At 42.6% G+C, this 26,028-nt stretch overlaps 1 protein-coding gene across 1 annotated transcript in view; it reads left to right on the forward strand.

Moving 5' to 3' along the window:
* The window catches only part of lamc3 (laminin, gamma 3), a 99,216-nt gene that overhangs the window by 30,809 nt on the left and 42,379 nt on the right, over positions 1-26,028 (forward strand). The window contains exons 5-9 of the mRNA XM_070989767.1: positions 10,471-10,659; positions 11,681-11,798; positions 16,573-16,671; positions 17,390-17,523; positions 18,325-18,444. Coding sequence (XP_070845868.1) covers positions 10,471-10,659; positions 11,681-11,798; positions 16,573-16,671; positions 17,390-17,523; positions 18,325-18,444 — 660 coding nt within the window. The remainder of the gene's footprint in view (positions 1-10,470; positions 10,660-11,680; positions 11,799-16,572; positions 16,672-17,389; positions 17,524-18,324; positions 18,445-26,028) is intronic.

Raw genomic sequence — 26,028 nt, forward strand, 5'->3', positions numbered from 1 at the left:
TAAAGCAACCCCACTGGTGACCCTCGATCGAGTGCGTCGGTACAATGTTTTGGTCAATTAGGCAAATTTGCATAGTCCTCCCACATACAATGACACAATACCAACCTGCTTCAAAGATACTGTACGGTTCCATATTCATTTACCAAATACCACCCGGCAGCAACATTTCTTTTCCATTTTCTATCATTAATATATTCGCGACAGCATGAGGGTTTTCGAATCTTAGGCTGTCTCTGGATAAACATATGAGTGGTTGGTTAATAACAAAACAGGAAATGCTTGTGTGTCTTTCTGATAAAAAGAAGTGTCCCTAATGTCTTACTCCCAACTGTAATTGTTGTAATTTAAGATATTTATTAGGCAGACTGCTGCAAATTTAGAACTTCTTTCAAAGAGCAAAAGGCAGAAAAGTAGTGACAATCATGTGTGATTATTGCAGCGATCTTTGCTATTGTGGTCATGTGAATAGTAGCAGCAGGTGGTAAATGGAAGCTTTGGGGGGGCTTTTTATGCGAGTGTTTCAGTGTTTTGTGAACATGCTCTGTGTTTTTATTTGTAATTTCACCATCGGTCCAGATTGTTTATCAAGAGTTGATATTTGAATGCTGATTTTGTTCCCTTGCTGTTTGGTTCGTGGTCTTAAAAGGTGTGGAGAAATGTGCATTGTATGTATGTATCTGGGGGGGGGGGGGCAACAGAGATGTCGCTCTCATTAAGATTCTCCCCCTCTGAGACTGGAATCATTTATAGGCTGAGCAGGTCCCTGTGGGTCTTCATAATTTCCTTTGTTGATGTAGTCACCGGCTTCGCCTCAGGCTGTTCCAGTAGGTAGACTCTTGAAATCCTGTCTTGGCACTGATTTAAGGTTGGCGGCTGCGGTTGGGTGACTGTATCACCGTCATTGTCGTTGATGATCAGTGTGATCATCTTGAATATCAATAGCACGGTTCATAATACTGTAGATGTATCAGACACTTGTCATCTAACCCTCTGAGATATGATGGATATAGAAGTTGCACTCCTTTCCTTTAGTCCTCATGTTGATCTTCCTGCATGCTCTGTCTGTTTTCTACCCCCTGCCTGCATTCTCACAGTGACATCACTGTATTGGTAAAGCATTTTCTAGTCTTACCGAACACTCACAGTGCTTTACAGCACAAGTCAGTATTCACCCACTCACACACATTCATACGCTGGTGGCAGGGGACACCATGCAGGGTGCCACCTGCTCATCAAGAGCGACAACCGTGCACACATGCAACCGCACAGCATCAGGAGCAATTTGGAACCCAAGGACACTTCAACATGCAGACTGCAGGGGCCAGGGATTGAACCATCGACCTTCTAATTAGCAGATGGCCGCCGTACTTCCTGAGCCACAGCTGCCTGGCCGCCAAAGAATGTGTCAAGAGCAGTGTGATATAAATATGAAATTTCCTGTTTCCCTCCCAAAGTGTAAACTGGCACCTGTTAACATCTTTCCACGTAATTTCCTGCTGCGTCCTTTCCGCTTGAGCTGTCACACACTTACATCCACACAATATGCAATACAGTTGCACTCCAAGTAGTGTATAGTAAGGTGTAGTGTAAAACTGAACTACCTGCAGGCCACAAGAGGTCAGAACAGGAAGTGCACTGTGGGGGATAAGGGCTTCAGCTATTGAATAGGGCTCTACCATCCCAATACTTCAATACGGATGCAATTCAGTGTTACAGTTTCTTTTTTGCTTGCTTTTTTAACACTAGACCATGGGAAAAGTTGAATCCATGCACACCTAGAGACTGTATATCATGAGTCATAGTTCCAAAAACAATACACATCACGTCATTCAGTCTTTGTGAGTTTTACTTCAGCATCATCGCTGCATTGCATTTGAAGATGGTAAATTAAATACTTTTTGAAGTCAGCTGCTCCACTTAGCTCTTCTGCTCATCTAGCTAGTGCCATAAGACAAAAATTAAATTAACAGAGCCCCTGAAAACTAAGCAAATCCGTTTTTGTCCCAGCACTATTGTTGTGCATAATCAATGACACAATTGCTTAATGGACAGCATTTATACCTTAGCAGACAAAGCATTTTGCAATTTGCCTCTCATTCACCTAGTCACCAAGGGAACCACCAGTCCTATGATTAGTGAACAACCCGCTGTGCACCCTGTGCCACAGCTACCGTTTTATGTCTCTTTATGTGAACATATAACAGATATTTTGGTGAATGACATAACTGATTGTGTCTTGGAGTCTCTATAATATACAGCGGTAACTGCAGGGAGTTGTGTTTGGTAGAGGAAAGTGAGGCAGTGGACAAAAGCATAAAAAAGATCACTTCTAACATACATAGGCTGAGGCTTCCATTGTACTCTATAAAAAGGCCAAGTCGAAGGTATACGTAAGCATGTAATGACTCAGTATGACTAAGAAGTGGTGCAGTAAGAGCAGCAGCTAATGATCAAACTCAGCAAACTCTTCACCACGTTTCACTCTGTCCGCACACAGCAGTGAAGCTGCTGCTTCTGAATAGAGAAACCTCATGGTACAGAGAGAGCATCTGAATGCACGGGACCACTTAAAGCTCCAGCTGGTAGGTGACATACTGTTAGTCAGTTTTGGATCCATTGACTTGATGTCTGTCAATACATCCAGTGTGTCTGTCCCTTTACTGTTGTGCACAGTATGGACCAAGAGTGACAGAGCTGAGATTTGTCATTAAATGGTCACTTGAGTTAGATGAGATCGACACCGCTCTCATGTCTGAATATTGAGCTAGAGCCAGCAGCCAGTTAGCTTTGCCATGCAAGCTTTCAATATTCATGCTAAGCTAACTGTGCCGTGGCTCTAGCTTCATATTGAGCATACAGACATGAGCATGGTATCAATCTTTTCATTCAGGCAATAAAGCAAATATTTCCAAAAATGTCAAACAATTCCAAAAATGAATCACTCTTATGACTCATTGCTATATTAAAACAAAAAAAAAAGTGGAAGATTAAAACCTATATATATATTATATGTCGCAGCTTGTATGTGTCACTGCAGACTCTCATTACACACTCCTTTGGCAGCGCAGAGGCAGTGCAGAGCAGATAAGAAGAATCATAACATTTTAAGGGTTAAACAATCTCGAGACTTGAGCACTGCTCTGGTCTGGTAAACAATGTCGATGCACAATGAACAATGCTGCTTTTTTGCAAGGCCTCTTATCAGAATTTCTCATCGTAGCCTAAGCACAAAGGTAACGGGCTGAGTGGTGTGTGGGTTAGGTAGAGGTCTGATTTGTTTCTAACAGTACACTAAAGGTCGTACAGATATGCATGAAGCATGATCCCTCATGAACTGGTTTCTTATCGCTGCTGGTGTTCTCCTCTGTTGGCTAGTATGACGTCTCATTCGTCCAGCAAATTAGATGTAAAAATGAGAAATTACTGTGCCTTTAGGGGTTGTGCTCCCTCTCTGCAATGCATTCTGCAACAATACAAAGGAATTATTCATATAAAGGGCAAAAGACAATAGGATAGTGAATTGCATCATGCAGGTGAGGTGAGGGCTGAACCTCCTTTAGTCTCCCAAAACCGTGCCTCACTGCTGAAAGACAGCTGATTCACTGTGCACTGAATTTCATAATCAGGAAAAATCAGTCAAGTGTTTGTCGCTGACCTTTTCTTTTTTCTTTTCCTTTTTTTTTTTTTTTTTTACATATTCTTTTCATGTATGACATTGTGTCATTTGGTGGAAAGTTCAGAAAGTTGCATCAGAGTAGCCGATTTCTGGTGTTTTGGGGGTTTTTTAAATACAGAGCAAAGACTATCTTTGATCCAACATCTTACAACACTCAGATTGATGCTGATTGGAGTTAACCACCACCATTTTGATCATCAAAAGGATGATGCCAATAATAAGTTTGAGACCAACCTTGATATTACTACTTCTGTACCATGCTGCAATGAGAGTTTATTCTGCGCTGTAAGGGGCTGAGTGCTGTTAAAAGCACTGGAGACACAGGGGAACATGGCTGTCACTGTACGTCCAGGCTAATCTCTATGAGACAAAGCCCCAATGAGCAAAAAATGAGAGCATCCATCCATGCATACCCCATGTATGCATGGATGTTATAAATCGAGTCTGTGGAAGCCCTCAGCAGGAGTCTGAAGCACTGCAGGACCAGCGTTAGGTTAGTGCCCTGACCCATAGTCCCTGAAGACACTGGGCCATGTCTTTTTCCACAGAGACAATGCAGAAAGTTTTTCTGTGGTGGACATGTTCCCTTATATTAACATTGTACAGCATCTGTACAGACGAGTGAGTCACATTTCCAGTTTATGATGGGGCCTTTCTTGGCTTTTGGTTTGCTGACTCACTGTGCCCATTTGTACCAGACTGTTGTCACAGCTTGTCACCAACTATACCAACCCCATCTCAGAGAAATGACATTACTAACACCGAAAATGGTACGAGAGAAATGTAATTGCTTCCTGCATTATGTCCTTTGGCAACAGTATTTCGAGTGGAGGAAGTGGCACCTTTTTGTGCCACACAGGAGCAGGTCTGCGTGGATGGAGGGCATACAAGGCACAGGACTTTGATGTGCTTCAAAAGTCACTTCAGTGACTTTTTCTATATTTAACCCAGACTGCAATATTTCCCTCACCTTAGCCAAGTGCTGCGGGTGCCTAAACACAGCTGTGAAAACTTTTAATCATGCTTTAGTTGCTACAAGCAGATATTGTACTGCAAAGAACTGATATTGTTGGAATAACAGATGAAATACACCGTCAGTGAACATTTTGCTGCTGCATTCAGCATGAACATTTTGCATCTTGGCAGTTATGTTCATTTAAAATGTTTCCTTATGTTAAATTTTTTGAAAAACGCTTGATTCCAGTGGCATTATGTTTCTCTCTGAATGTATTTGCTGTTGCAATTTTGCAGGATATAAGCATAATTTCTAGGAGACAGGGTTGTTAACACAACAACAGGGAATAAAACTGCAGTTCTATACAGATCACGCTAAAACCATACCAGGCCTTGTGTAAATGTTAAGGCTATACAGCCGCCGAGTATTAGGACCCAGAGATGCAGAACCAGAGGCAGGGATTGTGTAAAACCAAGTTATAAATTTATTAACAAAACGAAGAACAGAAAACACGCTCAACGAGCGGAATGATGAACAAACAAAAGGCGCACTCAAACGGAGTGGATGAACTAAGGGAGCACCGACGAAGCGGGTATGGCACGAGGCACGCGTGGAAGCGGCAGACAGGCACTGAAAAAGAAAAACACAGCACGTAAGAGGCTGGAAAAAACGAAGGACTAAATAGAGACTTTTGATAACCAGAGAGAAAGACAAAGAGACTCGTACTTACGGACCAACAACCAGAATTCGACATGGGGATGAGGAATAATCCAGTGACGAGGAGCAGGAAGTCCACGTCTTAAATACTCTCCCTGATGAGGGAGAGTGACTGCAGGTGAGTCGCAGTGGGAGGAGCTGGCAGCAGGTGAGGGGCTGCCCAGCCATGGATCCAGGGGTAGACAGACAGACACACACACACACAGGGAAAAAGGAGAGGAGACACACAGGGAGAGACAGGAAGCTGGGATCGTAACAGTAAAGCTGTGTGCTTAAGTCACATCTCAGTTTCTTTTCTTTACTTGTTCACCAAAGCATATAATGCTACTACAAAAACACGTCCCTGTGACTGGCTGACTGTAGGTCAGCACCAAAACCCTGCAGTGTTATTTTCTAAAGCAGGGGTTGGCAACCTTTTTGATATTAAGGGCCAGTTTTTAATTTTCTTTTTGATCAATGTGCCATATCAACATTAAGTTTAATTATAGCATCAGATCAAACTTTAATCTCCAGCGGATCTGTAAAATATTCCATCCGCATCGGTGACGTGCACAGCAGCATTTTTAAAAAACCTTTTTTCTCCCATAAACAGGACATTGTAATTATATATGAGAGCACTATACAAGAAGGCTGCCATCCCTATGACAACTTCCACATCTGAGCTGAAATCATTAAACCCACCAACCTTCCTCAATCTTGTTCATCAGCAATAAACTTAACAAATCGCTGTGTGCCCCCCCATCCCGTGGTTACAAATTAGATGCACACTTCCCATTTCAGCACACTGCTCTCAATGACATTCACTCATTTACAGTCTTGCAATGGCAGCAAATGTCAAAAAGGGAGAATTAAGTGTACAAACAGAAATATTGTGGATTCTGCCATCCTAATGAAAACATCCGCATCTGAAATGAAAACAGGACAAAGAGCTCCTGTTTGCAAAGCCTTGTCTGCTGCGCTCTCACTTTTTCTGCCATTTCTTCAACGCATTGTTCAACATCTCTGGTCGACATGAAAAAATCTTTTACTCTTGATTTTCTTGTGTGTTTACTTGGTAAGTGACTGAACAAAACCTCCTTAATATATTCTCCGTCAGTGAATGGCTTTCCACGTTTGACAGTGCACTGAGCAATGCGATAGCTTGCTTCAGCAGCATGATTTTTAACCATGGTAAAGACTTTGAGCGTGTTTGCTTCTCATACCTGGGCATGACGTGACCCTCACCACAGCCCTCTGCAACACAAGAAGAAGAAGAAGAATCAGAGGGACAACCCCCTTTATTTGTCACACAGCAACATGCACACACACCATGCACTGATGAAATTTTTCCTCCGCCTTTAACCCATCCTGGTCGTCCTTCCTCCGCGGCAGACCAGGAGCAGTGGGCTGCCATCCAACCGGCATCCGGGGACCCAGTTCTTTTCTCCACCATTGGTCAGGTGGTGATCTTCTTGCATGTTTTTAGTGGGGGTATTTTTTTATGGAGGATCCCCCAGGTGGACACGGGGAGAACATGCAAACTCCACACAGAAAGACCCCTTTCCTCGAGCAGCAGGCACCGAAGGCATGGTGGAGGACACGCCCCCAATGCCCACAGCGAGAATCGAACCCGGGACCTTTTAGCTGTGAGGTGACAGTGTTACCACCGTCCCACCGTGCCACAAAACCCCGTTCTACTGTCCATGAGGGCTGGAATGCCCAAATCTTAACTTAAGTCCTTCTTAGCTCATGGGCTTCAAAGCATCTGCCCAGCCTGCTCTGGCAACCCATTCTGCAAATAAGGAAATGGGAGCTAGCCAATCAGAGGCAGGGGACAGCAGGTCTTGGCAGAATCCGAACAGCCAGCGGCTGTGAATGAGGTAATTTGGCATGAGAGAGACTCTTCAACTTTTCCCCAAAACTCTCTTGCACACTTATTGCTGGTGTGCCATTGGTTAAGCTACCATGCCCCAATGGTGGCACACATGCTTAAGGTTGCCAACCCCTCTAAAGTGTTTCTTTGTAGTCCTGTAGACCTCTCATCCAGAAATGTGTGAGGCGAAGAGTTTGATGAAGTGGCTCCATCAGACACAGGAAGGACTCCTTTGTGAACTATTGTGTTCATACTGAGCGTAGAGCCAAGTCTGCCTTTTACTTGTATGGAGCCTCCACAGTGGCATTGATGCACAGGCTCATGGTCCCCGAGACAGAATTGGAAAAAAAAAAAAAAAAAAAAAAAAACATACAGAAGAAGTGGTTGTGGGCGGGCAGACCTAAATGCGGTCAAGATGGTCAAACTGTGAAAAGCTGTGTAGAGGTCTTTGTGTTAAACCTGCTGAAAAACAGCTTTAAGTGATTTGCTCTGCCATCCTGTATGTGTGCACAGCTTGTAGCAATCTTCATCCCACGAACATCACCTTTTAGCTGTTCTGCTACACTCACTGTTCACTCCTTCACCTAGACGGAAACGATTTTAGCACGCTTAGTACAACGTGTTTTAATTATTTTATGACTTTTCATTCAAGACAGGAAGGTGGAGGTTGACTAGGCCGGTATAGCAGCGTCATTTTGAAGGTAGTTAATCTACATTACCACATAAAACCAAACCAAACCAAGTAAAACCAGTAAAACACAAAAGCTGAGTAAAAAACAGGTAGTGAAATGGAGCAGCGAGTAATTAAAACATTAACAAATATACTTTTGAACTTGCTAAGAGGGATGGGAAGCCAGATGTTCAGTTTGCCCTGAAGCTCATTACAGGACGGAGAACCATAATTAAACAACCTAATTTTCCTCTTTGGTTCACACATGAAGTAACTTTTGTAATGACTTATTGATAGACCTGATGATAAACTGATCGCAACCTTACTATAATAATGATAATAACTTTATTCATACACCATTTTTCAAAACATAATGTGCTTTACATGGTTGAATAAAGATTTCAGGACAGCAGTGAGGCAAAAATAATAATTGAATTAAAGTTGCACATGATGAACATACCTAACAATGGCATAAGATTATTATCAGTAATGATGGTATTAAAACAAAAAAGACTTGTTGGATTTAAAAAAAAGTGTGCTAGCATTGTTAAAAAGCTCTTTTGAGGACAGTCTGGGAGAAGCTTTCTCTCAGTATAACATGCATCACGGATAATGCCACATTGTACGAGATGCTGTCAGAGTCAATATGAATTCAGGAAATGCTACAGGAAATGCACCAGAGGCCCAGGATGTTGTCGACATCGCTGCCACCTGGCTATCCACTAGCCTGACCAGCAGTGGCAGCACCACTAGCTTGTACACTAAAGAGAGTGGATGGGAGCTGACAAGTAGAGCCGGCTGGACGCATTTGTGCTCTACTCGTACACCAGTGCCAATCAGAACTGAGTCACGCTGCAGCGTCTTTCTATGTGGAGTGTCAGTTTTTGTCAGATTCTGTTGCCCCCGTGAGCAGAGGGATTGCAGATGTGATAACAAGGGACTCAGCGTTTGACAAAAGATACAAGTTGTGTTCAAAAGGCCACTGCTGGCAGCGCAAAGGCGACACGTTCCTACAGCGTCTTCATTCCACCCATCAGAAGCACAATTTAACAAAGGATGCTTAAAGGTGCGCCTGTCATTTTTTTTTTATCTTAATAATGGGTCAGACAATGAGAAAAGAATAGCTCGGAGTGATATTATAGGAGGCTTTACTGATATGATCAATGTAATACATCAGTGTAACACTACATCCACATAAAATCTAAACAGTCATGTGTAGTGAGAGACATCAGTCTATAAATCAATGTGGCAGGCAGTGCTGATAATGTGATGGCTTGCCACACAAAGATTGATGTAAAGGAGACCCTGCCTTTAAAAATCGGTCTCTCTCCAACACTCTTAGGTAGACACAGGACGTCAGGAGGGACTGCGAACCGAGGTCCTTATCTAAAAAGTGGCAGTGACGTGAGTTGAAACAGTAAGAAAGGAGTCAACTGGGAATGATTTAATGCTCAGCCAGTGTCCATCTTATGGAAAACTCCATCCATCAGGGAGGGAGACGAAGCCCATTGTTACCTCAGTGTAGTTGCAGTCTACTATAAAATACTTAATGCACAAGATAGGCCGACCACTTTCCTCAAAGTGAATGAATTCTACCCAGTGACCACAGTATTTTGAGGAAACTAAACAAGGTTTGAGGTGGCGAACACCCAAAGAAACCAGGATGTAACATGCTGTTGCTAGCTAGCCAATGAATCTTAGCTCTGTGCCACCATGTGTGGAGATTAATTGGTGAGTGGATGTCATGATATTGGTTGAAATTGGTGAGTTCAAGCTTATGTAAGTATATTATATTGTTAAATAGGTGCACAATATGTGAGTTACAATGGTTAAAAAGGCAGTTTTCATTCCATCTCGACTTTGATGCAGGTTTAACTGGCAATGTTGACCAGCTCGACAAAATGATTTGTGACAGATGTGACAGGAGTCTTGTGATGAACGTGGGCTTTTCTAAGACTGGGTGAACCCTCATTCACTCGTAATAATTCCACGAAGGCAACATTAGTGCTGTCAACTTTATCGGCTCCAATCCCAAGTTTGTAGCATGTTAGGTTTCGAAGCAACTGGTGATCATTTTTTATCTTTGAAATACGGTGAACACTGCTGAGACTCCTTATTAACAGCAAGGAATAATCATATGGTTATTGCCAGCACCACGGAGAGCTTGATTCATAATAAAATGGGCAATTTCACCTAAATCCCCCCTCAGGGCAACTGGTAAACTAAAGAGGGATTTGATGTGAGGGGTATGAGAGCTGTGATGGTGTGTTATCAGTTGAGTAATTTGCTCTTGTATAAACATGAATTACTGTTATCTAAGTGCCCCCTGACAGCCGATTGGCTCCTCATTAGGCCTGTGTGAAATGAGATTAGCAACGAGCCTCTAAATTATGATCCAATCCCAGAACACATAATCTCTCACACATGTATCCCTCCTCTGTCTCTTTGCTCCATCTATTTCTGTCTTCTCTCTTTTTACCTTGTTGCCTCCTCTGCCTGTTTCTTCCCCTGTGGCCACTGTTTCCTCATTCTTCACATCTCGCCTCACTTGACCCCTTGCTCTCTCTGTCTTTTTTTGCATTCTTCCCCCTCGCTCGCAGAGTGTAACTGCAGTGGGAGGTCAGACGACTGCGTGTTTGACATGGAGCAGTACCGGAGCACTGGCAGTGGGGGGCGCTGTGTGAGCTGCAGAGACAACACCGATGGGCCCCATTGTGAGCGCTGCAGAGAGAACCACCACAGGAGATCTGCTGAAGAGCCCTGCCTACCCTGCAACTGCAATATTAATGGTGAGCTGCAGATACGAAACCCTTAATTGTTTTGATAATAAGTTAAAAATCCTAATTATAATCCATGCCAATATCATTACTCACGACTTTTGTTTTCTCTAGCATGAGAAAATTGAATTATGGTTGAACTGGATTGCTGCATTGGCACAAAACGGCACCGTGAGCAAGATTCAACTCCAGACAAAAAGGACTCAAAGGATTAATTGTTGCAAATTTTTACGGCCAAATGTTTTTAAATCATTAATAACACCACATTAATATTTACTCTTACGTATCGACCACTCAGACCTTGCCTGAGAGTTGAATCTTTTCTGATTCATAATTTATGCAGTCTTGTTCATCTCATGTCTTGCACATCTCAGATTTATCCTCGCCCCAGCTTCCCAAATGACCTTTAAAAGAAATCTATGACGTTACTCAGCTGTTGTAAATCGATGCAGCTGACTCACTGAACGTTATCAATGAAGAGACTCGGCGGTCATTAAGTCTAATTTTAGGTGGAGGGATATTAAATGTTTGGGCTCTTAATTACGCCATCATCAGGGCAAAGCGAGAGAACCAGAGGGAGAAACGAACAACTACATCAGCTATCTTTCCCTCTGTGTTTCCTGAATACCATGAGGTGATTGCACGGGGCTGCTGGAGTCCATTACATTGATAAAAGGTTATAGCTGACTCCATCAGGCTTCTTTTTCTCTCATGTCCACAATGTCCCAGCTGGTCTTTTTTCTCCATTAACTAAAGCTACAGTATGTCAGCTACAGTGCGGTAAGCTTATCTCCTGCTCTTCCGAGCTCATCAACAGGAATTTAGTAACAGGTATTCAGTTATCCCCGTTATGACAAATCATTAAAGATATATTGATCTATTTCATGTAATTTGCCAGTAACGTTCCTGTTTTTTTGCTGTCACTGTCTTGGAAATACTCCTACCTTTTCTCTTTATCCTCCACCTCCTCTGTCCACCCTTTACATTCTCTCTTTTTTTGCTCCTTGCACGATCCATCTGCTGTCCTCCCCAGGTTCAGTGAGTCTGCAGTGCAATGGAGAGGGAAGGTGTGTGTGTCGAGTTGGCGTGACGGGGGAGAAGTGTGACACGTGTCGGGCTGGATTTCACTCGCTTGGCCCTGGTGGCTGCAGGTGAGCAACATGCATGGTCAAAAACAGAGACAAGACTCACAAAAACAAAGCGAATAGTGAAAGGAAAGGCCCCTAACTAAGGAAACAGGCCTTTAAAAGAGAGAAGGGGTTAAGAGAAGTAAGCAGGTACAAAACAGACACAGACTTAATAAATCTTCCCTGTTTTGCATTTATACCATCTAACCTCCCCAAGCCTGAATTTATCAAACTACAAAGCAGCCGTAAACAAGAGGATTCTCATTTCTCTATGTGACACCACTGTGAATTAGTGACCTTCTTATCAGCGAGCACCACATTGTGCCAAATACAGTATCAAACTGCTAACAACCGTTCTAACAGGCAAAGCAACCCAAATCGCTCCAGTTTCCCACATGGAAACATGAACTGGGGAAGTCAAGATTTCAAGAAATATTTCAAGCAGACTCAGAGCAGGGTATTTCAGGGTCATTTCATCTCTAGAAGTCCTGCATGTCACCGTCTTCTGCCTCTTTTGGTCTATTCACACATATTTGCTATCAGTTCCTCACTAAAATTAATGTCCATTTTAAACGTTTTATCTGACAAGAGGATGATGATGTTTATCACAAACTTTTGTGAAACAACTTAGTTTTGGATGACACAAAACAACGCATTGTTTTCATTTAATTTCTATTGCAGTCTGCAAGTGCATGTGTTTAACCACAAGCTGTCAGTAAATGGTTGGTAAAGAGCGATACACATTGAGTATAACCAAATCTTACACCATATACCCACAGTGTTAAGCTGCTGCTCTGCTCATTCTTATATTAACGCTGGTTCACTGACTATGTGTAATGTGAGAGGGGTTGCTTGCAGTAAAAAACCTACAGAGAATCATCACCCAACTCTGCATTTCCTCCGCAGCATTTTTCAGCTCATTGTTTGGGTTAGCTCCTCTTCTGCTTTGATCCATTCCACCACCCTCATGTGCATTGTTCTCAGATGCACTGCTTTCAGTGAAAGCGCTCGGATCAATCCACCAAATGTCAGAGTTAGCAACTAGCTGGTGAACATACTTGAACATTCAGCCGCGAGTGAGCCAGATATTTCTCTAAGAGCTGGTGGAGGTAACAATGGCGCTCGGCAGCAGTGAATATTGGACATTCAGTAAGATGCCTGAAACAAGGAATGCTAATGTTGCACATCAGGTGGATGTCTAAATGTTTGCTAACAAGTTTTGCACATCAACTTTACAAGGAGAGTGATAATATGCCAGTGCTGCGTTTGCAACTTGTTGCCTGAGTTTCAGAAGCTAGTTACCAAACACACCATGTGATGTCACTGGAATATACCAAGTATGGGGGGAGAGGTGAATTAGGTTATGTGTTACGTGTTGATTGTGATCTGTGTATGTGTGGTTGCAGTTGTGTAGTTTATGGTGAAGTATATCAAGTGGTTCTACTTGAAGGTCAGTGAGAATTAATAACTTTATCACTTCCCTGTTGTCAGGAGAGGTGCTGCAGTCGCCTGCATCATTTGTGGTACAGGACAGATTGGTGCTTGCTGATGGACGGGGCGATTTAAGCAGTTGCTTTCAGGTTGTTGTGTGGTTGGATGTCAGAGTGTAGCTGTGTGCATGTTAGCCATCGCATTACTATGAGTTTTATCAGTTAAACTTAAGTTAAATTAACTGTTCTTTTTTTGGTTTTGGTTTTTTTGGTTCATGTCTGACTTTGCCACTTTTCTTTGGTAAATAAGGCACATTTGTTAAACCTGGACATAGTTTCTCAAGTCTGCCTCCTCTGGTCAGGCTTCCCCACATTCCCACTGCCTCCAAAACGGTCAGTTATTGCAGGATTAAGAAAACAAAATCATAATTTGACGACAATACAATATTTGTTTTCTTCTTCAATACAATGTTAAAAATGGAAACCATCCAGCATTATGGTGACCCCAGCCCAGAAAACTTCCTCACCGCTGCACATGGCCGGTGTTTTGGCCGGTCAGCCAGTCATCGAGACCAAGAGAAAACGACCTGGGGTTGAAGAATCAAGTCAGAGACCATGTGGTCTCCTCCGTCTGTTACCATGGCGACAGGATCCGGCCTCGCTGCCTTCAGAAAACTTCAGAGAACAGCTTTAGCTGCAGCCAACCCCAAGGAGAAACTTTCCTGCTTTCCTCCAAAGACAGTTGAAGGCATAATGCTTTATAGAATCAAGTCAGGCAAGGTCAGTGTAGTTTTGCATAACATTATATTAATCTTAATCCCTTTTTCCTGTCCCTAACTATTCATTAGGAGGTTATTTATGGGTCATTCCGAGTTCAGCTTTGTAATATTAGCAAGTTTCTGTGTTTCGCGTCATTTGTGACATTGAACTACTTAGCATGCAGTCAACAAATGCTTCCATAAGACAAACTAATCATTGATTGGACAAAAGATCTCACAATTGTAAGACTGATGGCTGATTGCCATTGTTATTTATTAATTGAGGTGGCGCCTTGAAAAAGAACAAAATTAAATCAAATCTATTGAAATATTGTTTTTCAATACTTGTGTGTTGCTCTGTCTTTGATTGATTTAGTATGCTATGAGAATGAGCTCCGTGGGTTATAATTTATTTCAAGAGATTCGGCGTTGCTTTCATTCCTAAGATATGAGCCTGATTTACCTCTGAGGCTTTGCACGCCGTGTCCTTTGTTGCAGCTTGAAGATGCACTGACCTGCTGCGTACATTTTGATGATGAAAAGCACAGTCCAACTTTATCTGACCCGAGAGCTCTCAAGCTAACCGTGTATGCTTATGAGCCGGCATGTAAATGTATGTGATGGTACACATGTGTAGGTCCGTGCATGTGAGTGTGTTGCAGTATTTATATTCATAAGAAGTCTATCCTGGCTCTCCCTGACCCCCTCTGCCTGCCAAGGGAATGCTAAATTGTGATGGTGTTGAATCGCATATCAATGACTGTTTGGTGTTAGTATTATTTCTCCCTCCTAACTGTGGATACTCTGATAACAGACAGTGGACTAACTGTTAAACTGTGATGTTAGAGCTGCTACACTCAATGTTTTTGTGTAAACATTGGGTCAAACGACTGTTTTTGAGTGTAAAAAAGAGCCTATCAAAGTGATGGACCCTCAGATATTTAGACAGTTTAGCAGGTTTTCTTAGCTCTTCTCTTTAGATTCAGTCTCACAGCTCTTAGCTAGCAATTAGCTGGTGAACATAGCGGAACATTTAGCATCAAAATAAGACAATAGCTTAAGATAAAGAGCCAGATATCTTTCCAGGAGCTGATTTAGACCAAACTAGAGGTAAAATGGAAGTCTATTACTGGGCTTCCATTAGACATACCTGGTGGATAATGCAAGCCCAAATCCAACAGCTGGGATGCTGTGTGGAACATAAATAAAAACAGAATTCAGTCATTTGCAAACAAACCCTTTACAGACCGTTTACAAAGCATTCCTGGGCCCATTTCAAAATCTCCTTTATCCAGTCATGTGTTCACAAAGTGGTGAACCTCGCTTCATCCTCACTTGTGAACGACTGAGCCTTTCCAGGATGCCCCTTTCATACCCAATCATGATGCTATCACCTGTTACCAACGAGCCTGTTTACCTGTGCAAACATCCACATCTTTCCCAGTCTGTTGTTGCTCCTGTCCCAACTGGTTTGAAACGTGTTGCTGCACCACATTCAGAATAAGCTGATATTTATAAAACGAAGTTGATGAGGTGAAACATTAAATATATTGTCTCTGTACTGTTTCAATTCAGTTTGTGTCAAAAAGGATCAGCGAGGTATTACATCATGTGTTATGTATGTTTTACACAGCGTCTCAACTTTTTTGGAGTCGGGGTCGTAGTTAACATGTTTGCTGTCTATCAGCCTCAGAGGTAATAACATCAGTGTTGCTTTAAAGCTTGTTTCACTGCCACAAATGGCCAAAAAAAACACGATTTACTGCAGGTTTCGAGATGAGCGATGCTTTATTGAAAACCATGATTATTTCATCATATCCTTTATTGAATATCACACGTTTTGGCAATGACAAATATATAATTAAAAGTGTAAGTGTAATCATTTCAGGGCTGATGTTCCGTTTTTTCAAGGATTATTCTCACAGCCAAAATTCTATTAATACAAACATGTATGCATTCACATGCCAACATACATGCACATGCGCACACACACACACACACACACACACACACACACACGTACACAGTGCTGTCTCATTCATGCTGCAGAATCGGGCTGTTAAGCTGAGGTGTGAATTACGCAGACCACTGGAGCAGAAACAAGTAGAGACGGCTTGCCTCGGGATAATTGAATTATTTGTAATAGCATCCCATTAAAAATAGATTCTGTGTTGCAGATTTAAACAAAAGTAATCAATCAATGAAGGTGATCAAACAAATTTTGACATAATCCAAGTCACTGCTGACCCATACACCTGCTTTTATCAAGGTTGTTTACACAGCCTTTTAATTCTTCTGATAGTGTAGTCAATCAAGCATCTTGGCGCTGATGGTTTGTTACAACAGCGACGACAGAAACAATCAGAGTCCACTAATTATTCAGGAGGTTCAGGTTCGAGTCCCAAGTGTCCTCTTAAGCAAGACTCCCCACTGCTTCCAGGGCTGCCGTTGTGTAGCTGACCATCTGTGATCCGGAAGGGGACGAGCAAATAGAGAAGATCCTCATCAGTGAAGTTATTGCATTAAATCGTCCTTGGCTTTAAAATTCTTGCTCAGTAACACATTTACTCCCACATGGATTTAAATCTTCCCGTCACTTGTTGTGTGTAGGCCGTGCGAGTGCGACGCCAGCGGGAGTGTGGACGACTGCTCTCCTCTGGATGGACGCTGCCACTGTAAGCCAAACGTGGAGGGACAGAGCTGTGACAGGTGGGTGTTAGGAGAGCAGTTCATCAGCTTATGTACTGTATTTCTGATCATGTCTGATCTTTAAAGTCTCCATTTGGAGGACAAAACATTCACATTATCACTCCTAGGTGTAATGTGAAATATAGATTTTAATGTACGTTACACCCAGCAGACAGGTCAGCATATTTTACCTTACCTAAAAAGAGGGTTAAAATATTTTGACTGCTTGGATAGTGAACATGACCGTCACATGTCAATAACCGAGTCTCCCTGTCTGTCTGGTTCCTCTAGGGTACAGATCACACTGATAAACTTACTGTGACATTAGCGATAGCTCAGCCCCGGGTGTTGAACCATTGAACAAATCAATGCTCCCAGACTTTTTCTGATTCCACGGCTCGTTGAGCAGGCCCCTCTCCTGTGTAATGTGGCTGGTGTAGTAGCTGACTTTTAGCTGTGTTCCTGTCCCACCCATATGCCCTCTAGTGACTGCAGGTCAGTGCTCAGGGTCCTTGCAGCTGAGCCTCATTTGGTCCCTTCTTTCTTAACGCTGGTCTGCAGCGACCAGCACCAGAGAACAGCTTAAAGAGATTCATGAGAATAACGCTACGGCAAGGCTGTGGCAAATAGCTGCAATGAGGCGTGTGTGCAGCATGTGCATATTAATAACTTTTTATAGATGAGGGTGTGTGTGTGTGTGTGTGTGTGTGTGTGTGTGTGTGTGTGTGTGTACCTACAGATGCAAGCCAGGATTTTTCAACCTACAACAAAACCCAGCAGGCTGCCAGCCGTGTTTCTGCCACGGCCACTCGCTGGCCTGCTCCTCGTCCAGTCGCTACGCTGCAGTCAACATCACTTCTGACTTCATGGAAGGTATTGTCTAAGGCTCATCAGCCCTTAATGAGGTTCCCTTGTTACTGTGCGATTGTTATCACCCAGCTAGAATTAACAAGACCCACAATGCTTTCTTTGTTCTGTCGGAATTTGCAGACGCTTCATTTTCCTTAGCTATCATATTTTATTGTGCCATTATTTATTGGTGTGCGTGTGTTGCACTGGCTTATGCATGTTGCTATGTTTCTGTCTCCTTATCAACTTTACTGGATAGTTTGTTTTATTGTATTTTTAAGGAGACTTTTTAACATGTGGCCAGGGACGTGCAGCATAAAGAAATGAGCTGCAAACCCGGAAAACACAACACAAAACAGGAACGCACTGAAGCCGGCAGTGATGTTGTTTAAGCATTCATACATACATGATTCAGATACAATTTCAGATAACGTGCAAAAAAATACTTGTTATATGACTTGTGTATACGAGTGGGACAGGCTGTTTCATGTAAAGCCACAGCCATAGAAAAACTTTAGTGACCTCTTTTCTGTGCAACTTGCAGAGGTTTATGAATTTTCTTGTGTTTTCTCTACTTGGTTGTGTTTCTTGTATTTGCAGCAGCCTTTCTGTATTTACATCTGTTGTTGAGTTCTCAAATTCACTGTATACAGCTGTTTTTTCTCTGTTGGTCTCAGATAAAATAACACCAACAGAAAAAAAAAATCACATTTCCTGTAAGAACTCAAACATTAGATTCTTTGTGTATTTGCCATCTGTATCCTGACTGCCTGTGACGCAGAGGAGAGTAGCTATGATTCATGCTTTGGCCTCTTTTACCTCCAGATCACGACGGCTGGTCAGGAGAGTTCTCTGGCGGGCAGGAGTATCCCCTGCTGTGGAAGGAAGGTGAAGTCTACCTGCTGCCTCTGACCGAGGAAGACATCGGCTTCTACAAAGCTCCCGGTGAGTCAGAACACAAAATAATAGAGATTTGAGCTCATCCATGCGGACTGACCTCAGGTTGCGTCAAATGGGTGGGTTAAAACCCCCTGTAAGATGTTTAAATATTGTTGACAGTTATGTTATTAGATAATAAAGCCTCCAGTTGTTGGTCTTCTAACAAATATGCAAATGATATTAGCGCGAGAGTCGAGTATGTGTAATAGCCATAGCTTGTTCCTGTTGTTCTTTAGTGAGATTAATCAGGGTCTTTGGCAGCGGGTCACATGGCAGTTATTCCGACACCCTTTCCTCCAATCCGCTATCAGAGCCATTAGAAGATAAGGGAATAAGCTGGCCCAGCTACAGGACTTAGGGCCCATTTCTATCAGCCGCCCCAGCAGGAAAGGCCTGATGGAATTGGATGTCTTGGCCATGCTGGAGAAGCAACAAAGTGAAAATTGGCTTGGTTTCTTCTTGTCTCCACTAAGTCGGTTCCAGCCATCAACTCACAGCCCCTCCAGCCACCATGCAGTCCGCAGCCAGAAGCGAAACAGGAGCAATCCCATTAACTCCGCATCCTGGAGGTTTAATGCCCAATATGCGCAATCACAGGCAACAACTCCATTTGGATGCGTCTTTTTTTAGAAAGATGAAACGCTTACAGCGGGACGTGACAAAGCCTGGTGGTCAGGCATAATTTGTAGAATGTCATTATGAATGCGTTGATAAGTCATGGATGTGCAGACTGCGTGTGTGTGTGTGTGTGTACACGTGACATGTGCCTAAGTCCATAATGAATGCGTGCATGCTTTTCCATATATATGCGTAATTATAAATGTATACAGTTAAAGTTGCTTTCTTCTTCACACGGTCTATAGTAACGTCTCTGTAGGCCTCAACACGCAGATTAGTGGCCCAACTGGCCGAGAGCAGCTTTGTGGCAGCCTGCTTATCAACTTCGCGCAGTGCTTGTTTATGTTGTTCCTCCACATAATAAATGCACAAATCTATTGCCTTGTCATCCCTATTAATGATCTCATTTTCTCTCGCCCTTTTTCGTAGTGGTGCATGTGTACAGTTACTTTAAAGATTAGACCGGAGTGGCAGCGGCTTTGGGAGCAGCTCTGGAATTCTCTCCCTCTCTCTCACCACCACTGTCTCTGCTCTTTTTACTTTTAATTTGTATTTGTGCTGAAATCCCTCCACTGTGTTCTTCTACCACAGTAAGAGATAATTCTGAGTGACAACCACACATGGAACATCATACGAAATGCATTTTCTGTGATCCCCATGAATGTATTTGTCACCGTAGTTTGTCTTGGGCTTCAGCTGTCACATGAGGGACAGGATTCAATCGCCGGCTTTTTTTATTTAAATTGAATTAGTTGAGAGCAGCGTTTGGGATCTGCACAGCTCATCCAGCTCCAGAAATATCAGCCGATGCTGCAGAGGGCAAAACATCACAAATGCTCTCTTAAGAGCGCCTGACAGGAAGTTGTTGGACCAGACGGGGAGCGTTCGAGATAACGTGAGAGGAGAGGAGGGAGAAAAGAATTTCACATGACTTTCCTGAATTCCCCGTGACAATCAGGCCAACATGGCACTTACGCCATCACTCTTTTCATCTCTTCATCCTTCCACCCAGATTGTCAAATGACTGAATCAAGACATCAGAATTGCTCTGTCTTTTTCACAGCATGAAAAGATTTCCTCCCTGTAAACATTTTGATTTGTCCTCTTCCCAATGTTCCTTTCCCACTAGTGTGTCAAGTACCCAAGACATACATGCACGTAGGTACACGTGTGAATGTGTGAGTGCACTTGGGTACGCTGTCTTCCTCTGAAGCATGTGCGCTGCCACTTGTCCTCCCCCTGATCTTGGACATCTGCTTGACGGTTGACACAGGCGGGGTTCAAGTCCCTGTGGTGACTCAACAGACTGAACACTTGAGTGCAGCTGCCAGGAACTATCATAGACAAACATGAAGTACCTCCCTAAACAGTTGCTTTGACCTGCCTCCAACAACTGTGGTCACCACTTGAATCTGCTGGACAGTAACTGGCTCTCTTGGCTGAGCAGCTTTCATGCTGAAGGGGACATCATCTAGCATAAGTCCTTACAGCCATCTGTTGAGAAGCTTGCAGTGTTGATCCTTTTCATATCTGCAGTGCAGGCCAACCTGCTAAGCCTAAAGCAGCAGGGAGACTGAAAGAAATGAGGAAAGAAGGAAAGACAGAAAGGGAAAAAAAAGGCAGAATTTTAATGAAATAACATTGTAGGAGGAGGAGGCAACAGAGCAGCATATGGCTGCTTTTGAGTTCAGTTGAGGAGTGGCAGAGAGAGTAAGAAGAGCAAAGATCCATGAGAGCAGCTCCAGGCTACCTGTCACTCCGATTCAAGCTGCAATTGCAGGTAAGAGCCTCACGCAACCTGAGTGCTACCTGCACCCACGTCTGCATGTAATCCAGTCTGGTGGCCTCGTCAGCTGGAGACGTAAGCGAAACAGAAAGGAGACGTAGCGAAGGGAAATGAGAGGAAGAGCGAGGAAGGAGAGAGAACAAAAGCAGGGAATAAAGAGCACGGAGAAAAAGACGCGGCGGGTAAGTCAACTAACTCAGACGGTGGAGGAGAGCTTGAGTGAGGCTCGAGGGGGAGTTAAGATTTCAGTATGCTTCAAACAAACTCAGTTGTAGGGCGCTTTGTCTGACCACATCTAAAGGTGAAAGCGTTGATGCCTATTCCAAACGGCCACACTCGCAGGCCTGGTGAAAAGCCTGTCATCATGGCCTCCTCGTGGCCGCATCCCCCCGCCTCCCACCGCTCTCTCCAGGAGCTGCTTGTCTTTTGCGTGTTCTGTTTGTCTTGACACAGTGAATCTTTCGGGCAGGCTCTTCATTCTCATTCATGATGTTGCACTTGGTTGCACACTCCAAAAGTGACAGATGTGGTTGTGTGAGGAATGAAAAGAGAGAGTTTTAAGAAAGAGATTCAAACCCTGCCTGCTTTCTCACCACAGCACACCTGATCAATCACGGCGTGGGCGCGATCATTAGATTCAGAAAGTCACAGAAACTGTCACGCACAGTCCCGCCAATTCCAGTGCTGGAAAGTTGTGTGATGAGGGGATCTGACAAGCGCTTTGTCTGAAGCATAGTGAGGCCTAAAGGCTGTTCAGACTGATGGCTCTTTGTCAGAATCGTACAGCATTGTCATTAATTTGAGAACACGGCACTGAAACAACAGCGCAAACACTGAAGGCTCAGGCAAGCCAATGCAATATCAGCCCACAGCAAACTACTTATCCATCTTTGTTATCTTTGTAACATGAGCAGTGTATTTCTACTTTCTGAAATGATTTGGGTCATATAAAAAACATACATAAAACAGAATATGATTTGCTTTTTGACATGCAAAGACAGTATATTTCACGCTTGACCTCATCAACTGCATTGATTTTTTGTAAATATGCTTTTTCTGAATTTGATGGAGCAGCACATTCTCAACCCAACAGGTCCCATATGAAGGCTTGGTCAGGACCCCTTGGCGTCGGTTTTGAAGGCACTGGCTCATCATTTAGCATCATTTTTCAACGTGCAGGGCTCCGCGGTCAAGTTTGCAATAGTAGCTTTGTAATATCCGCTTAGACTTAATATGTGGTAATCATTATAAAACAGTCCAACCAGCCGACCTTCCTCCAAATGTGGACTTTTCTTGCTCTTTAGATTACATCATTTGGCACACTGGGAGTGAGAACATGCTGTTTAGAAAAGTCTTTAGGACCATGTTGAAAAACTACACTGAATGAGTACTCAGTGCCTTAAAAAGAGACAGCAGGGGGTCTTGACCCAACATCCGTATGTGACGATTAGGGAGTGACAATGTGGTTTCAACCTTTTTGGAACCAGGGTTGTTAAATCCTTATGAGCATTGTGTGTCACTCAAATTGGACTTTCTCATTCTTTTCACATACAGCAACACACCCACACCAGCAAAGCGTTTGCATTTCTAATCTTTGGTCTAATCGCCCAATAATAACAGAACAGCGTGATTTCTCCATCGACATTTGTGCCAAATGTGTGGGTTACACAAGAACCCTCAGAGCTCTGAGTTGATCTCTGCTCCACACTCCACTTTGTCCCCTGTTACTTCCAGTAAGAATACCAGATAGACGTGTTTATTCCTATTATTTTAGATTTATATCCAAGAGAAATCATCCCTATCTGTTGAAGAGGTGTATTCAGTGTGTATGTGTAGCAGTCTGCATATGTGGTGTATATGGCTCTAAGAGTCCCCTTGATTAAGAACAAAACTTTCCTTTCATGTCATTAGGCTTCAGGTCACATATACAGCGCCTGCAGGCAGTGCAGTGCAGTGTTAGGCTGTGTGTCCTGACAGTATTGGACCTGTTTAAAAGTTTAAAGTTAGTCCATCCAGCCTTTGCCCTCAGACTGTCTGCATGGTGGTCGATGTTAAAGCCTCATTGGGACCAGTGTTTGTGCAAGGCGGCTGTGGTTTAATTGAAATTGAGTTGATTTAATTTGGTTGGAGCAAAGTCTAAACCCCCTGATTGATTGTTAGCTCCTCCGCCGTTCCCCAAAAGTTATATGGACATCTATCACTTGTTGTGATGGCGGCTTTATGCGTTCCTGGCAGGGCGTCAATGGCAGCACAGTCGGTGCGCTCCAGATCATTCTGACAGACTCATAGAAACAAAATGGAAATAGAGAGGCACAGGTTGAAGCTTTGTTTTTCTATTCATTTCTACTATTTAAGTTTTGGATTGAAATACATGCATCATTCATCTAAACTGATGCACTTTAGCAACTATTATTTATATTTGCCAGTTTGTGTGTCAGCTTCCAGAGTCCAAGTTGTCATTTTAAAAAGCTGATTTTTGTCCAAAGGCCCCAAACTCGCAGATATTCAGTTTACAATGCAACACATGCAAAAAGAAAATAATCTTCATATTGCAGAAGCTCAAACGTGAGGATGTTTGGTATTTTCGCTCAAAGAAATGCTTTGACATTTTGAGAAATACACTTATTTGTTAATACAGAATTGGATGATAAGACTGAAACCACTCCAGTGCTTGCATGCTAAATGTGAAGCTACAGTCATGAGATGTTATGTTATCTGAAAATTATGACTGGAATTAGGGAAACAGCTAGCCTCTGTCCAAACATACTCGGGCCTGTAAAGCTTATATCTTGTTTTATATCTTTTATATCTATCTATAGCATAACGCCATAAAAACACAACCTATTTTTCCGCTTTGTTTTTTCAAAGCTTTAAACGAACAAGATTTAACGTGGTAATCAAAAAGGTTTAGAGACAGCAGATTTTTCTTTTTTAGTGTTTTTAGTGCAAGAGAAACATTCTCACATCCATGCAGGCGGCAGGCTGTGGTATTTAAAGAAGGCTAAACTTTTTAAATCTCTCCAATTTGTCAAGTAAGATAAATTAATGAATATAAATCCATAGCAATGCACAGACAGAAGATCACACTTACACATGAATAATCCTTTCATTGTTTTTTATAGTGATTCATTGCTTTGGAGAAAGGCTGCTACTGGGGCCATTCCTGGATGGTCTGTTAGAGTTGTGAGTAATTATGCTTCGGTACCTCCGTCCTCGCAGACACAGAAAGAACACCGAGGAACCACACTGACGCAGATCAGACGACAGGAGAATAATGGCCAGCAAGCTACATCTGAAACATAACCACTTACAACCATAAGGGAGCACTTTAGGAGAGAATATTAGCATGATCAAACAACAGTATTACTGGGCTCATTACCCACCGTTATGCAAGGAATGTGCAGCATATACTTTTTATTAATCATTTCAAAAGTAATATCTGTTGACTTTTATTTTCTGTGAACACGAGTTTCTCACGTTACTCATTATTACAGCGCATCACTCCCCAAATATGGGTAATTGCCTCTTCTCTGTTCCCCAAAAATAGTGACTCTGCCGAGACTGATCTCATTTTTAAACTTAATGCAACAATGAGCATCTGCTGGCGGATGCTATTCTGTTGAGTGCAGCTTGAGTGTGATGTGTCTGGGTGACTGACTGGAGAGGTAAAATTTTAGTATGGCAAATATGCAGCACCTCATAGAGGAGGGTGCACAGATGATGCTTCGTGAAAACATCCACAGGGATTCTGCAGGTTCTGTATGGTGTTCAGAAATGGACAAAAAGCAGGTACATTTTTTAAGACGAGCCAGAAACAGAACCGAATATATCAATAAATAATTCTCTATTCATGGCACGGCACATTTCTTGAGCGCCATTATTTTTTTGCTAGCTACCTTCAAGCAAACATTCTTTGTAAAACTACAGCAGCCAGTTTAAGTAATGTTAATCATCCTACTTAATGACTAGCCGTGTTTCCATCAAGGTGTCTTTATGTGCATTTTGAAACGCTGCATTCGATGTTTGATGGAAAAGCAAAAAATTTAAAAATCTTTCTCAATTTCACACATTTTGCAACATTTCAAAATTTCACTTAAAATTTGCCTGATGGAAACATTGCTTTTGTCTACCAAATGAATAAATGCAGTGTTGGGAAAGTTCACTTTCTACATGAACTAGTTCAAAGTTCAGTTCACAAATTTTAAAATGAACTAGTTCAGTTCATAGTTCATAGTTCAAAATTTCAAAAAGTTCACCGTTCCAAAATTGAACTAGTTCATAGTTCTTTTTTTTCTCCATATGTTGCTGCAAGCTTCTTTTTTTTTTTCAAAATTATTGCCACAGCCCATATAGAACCACAGACAGCAAATAATTTATCAGTTTTAACACTATAACTGTCAGATTTCATCTTCATATCCAATTTTGAAATCTTATCCAACCAGGTTTTACATTAGCATTGAGGGGGCAGCATTTCCCCATTGCTGCTTTAACGCTTTGCTGCTGTCCACTCAGTCCACGTTAGTAACAGCTGCAGCTTTCACCCCATGTGACTGAAGTGCGGATTTTCTTTTTGAAAGCTGGCGGGCAAAGTTTGCACAGAAATGTGAGATTTTTCTCATCCTTACCGACCTTGTCATAAAACTTGTTTAAACGATCATACGACGCTTCCATGCTGTTTGTCGCCTACATGCTGCTTTTTGTTTTGATGACGCATGCGGCGGTGCGACACTGGTAGCTGGTGTTGCCAGATTGGGCTTTTTTCCCCGCTACATGTTAAGGCCGGTTTACAGTGCCTTTTAGCCTGGATTTTCGCCTGGAAGGCTCTATACAAATCTGGCACCCTATTGAACGAAGTAAAACTGAGAGAGCGTGCCGTTCACAGACGCCAGAATGAACGAGTTCACAGTAACGTTCATCAGGCAGTAATACAGTACGTTCGGTTCACGTTCACCCAAAATATGAACGAGTTCATGAACTGTCGTTCAATGAACGTGTTCAGGCACAACACCGAATAAATGTAACTGGAAGCCATTATGCTGTGTATTGCTGAGGGGACACTTAAACTCTTGTAACAATGATGTTAGCTAATGCATAGCTAAGGCTAATTGTTGCACTGCATAGTCCAGGTAATGTAAACAGTTTTAACTGGAGCTGCTTTGACATAATGTCCATGAAAACATATATGT

This window comes from Chaetodon trifascialis, chromosome 20, assembly GCF_039877785.1.
Source record: "Chaetodon trifascialis isolate fChaTrf1 chromosome 20, fChaTrf1.hap1, whole genome shotgun sequence".
In the NCBI taxonomy this organism is placed as follows: domain Eukaryota; kingdom Metazoa; phylum Chordata; class Actinopteri; order Chaetodontiformes; family Chaetodontidae; genus Chaetodon; species Chaetodon trifascialis.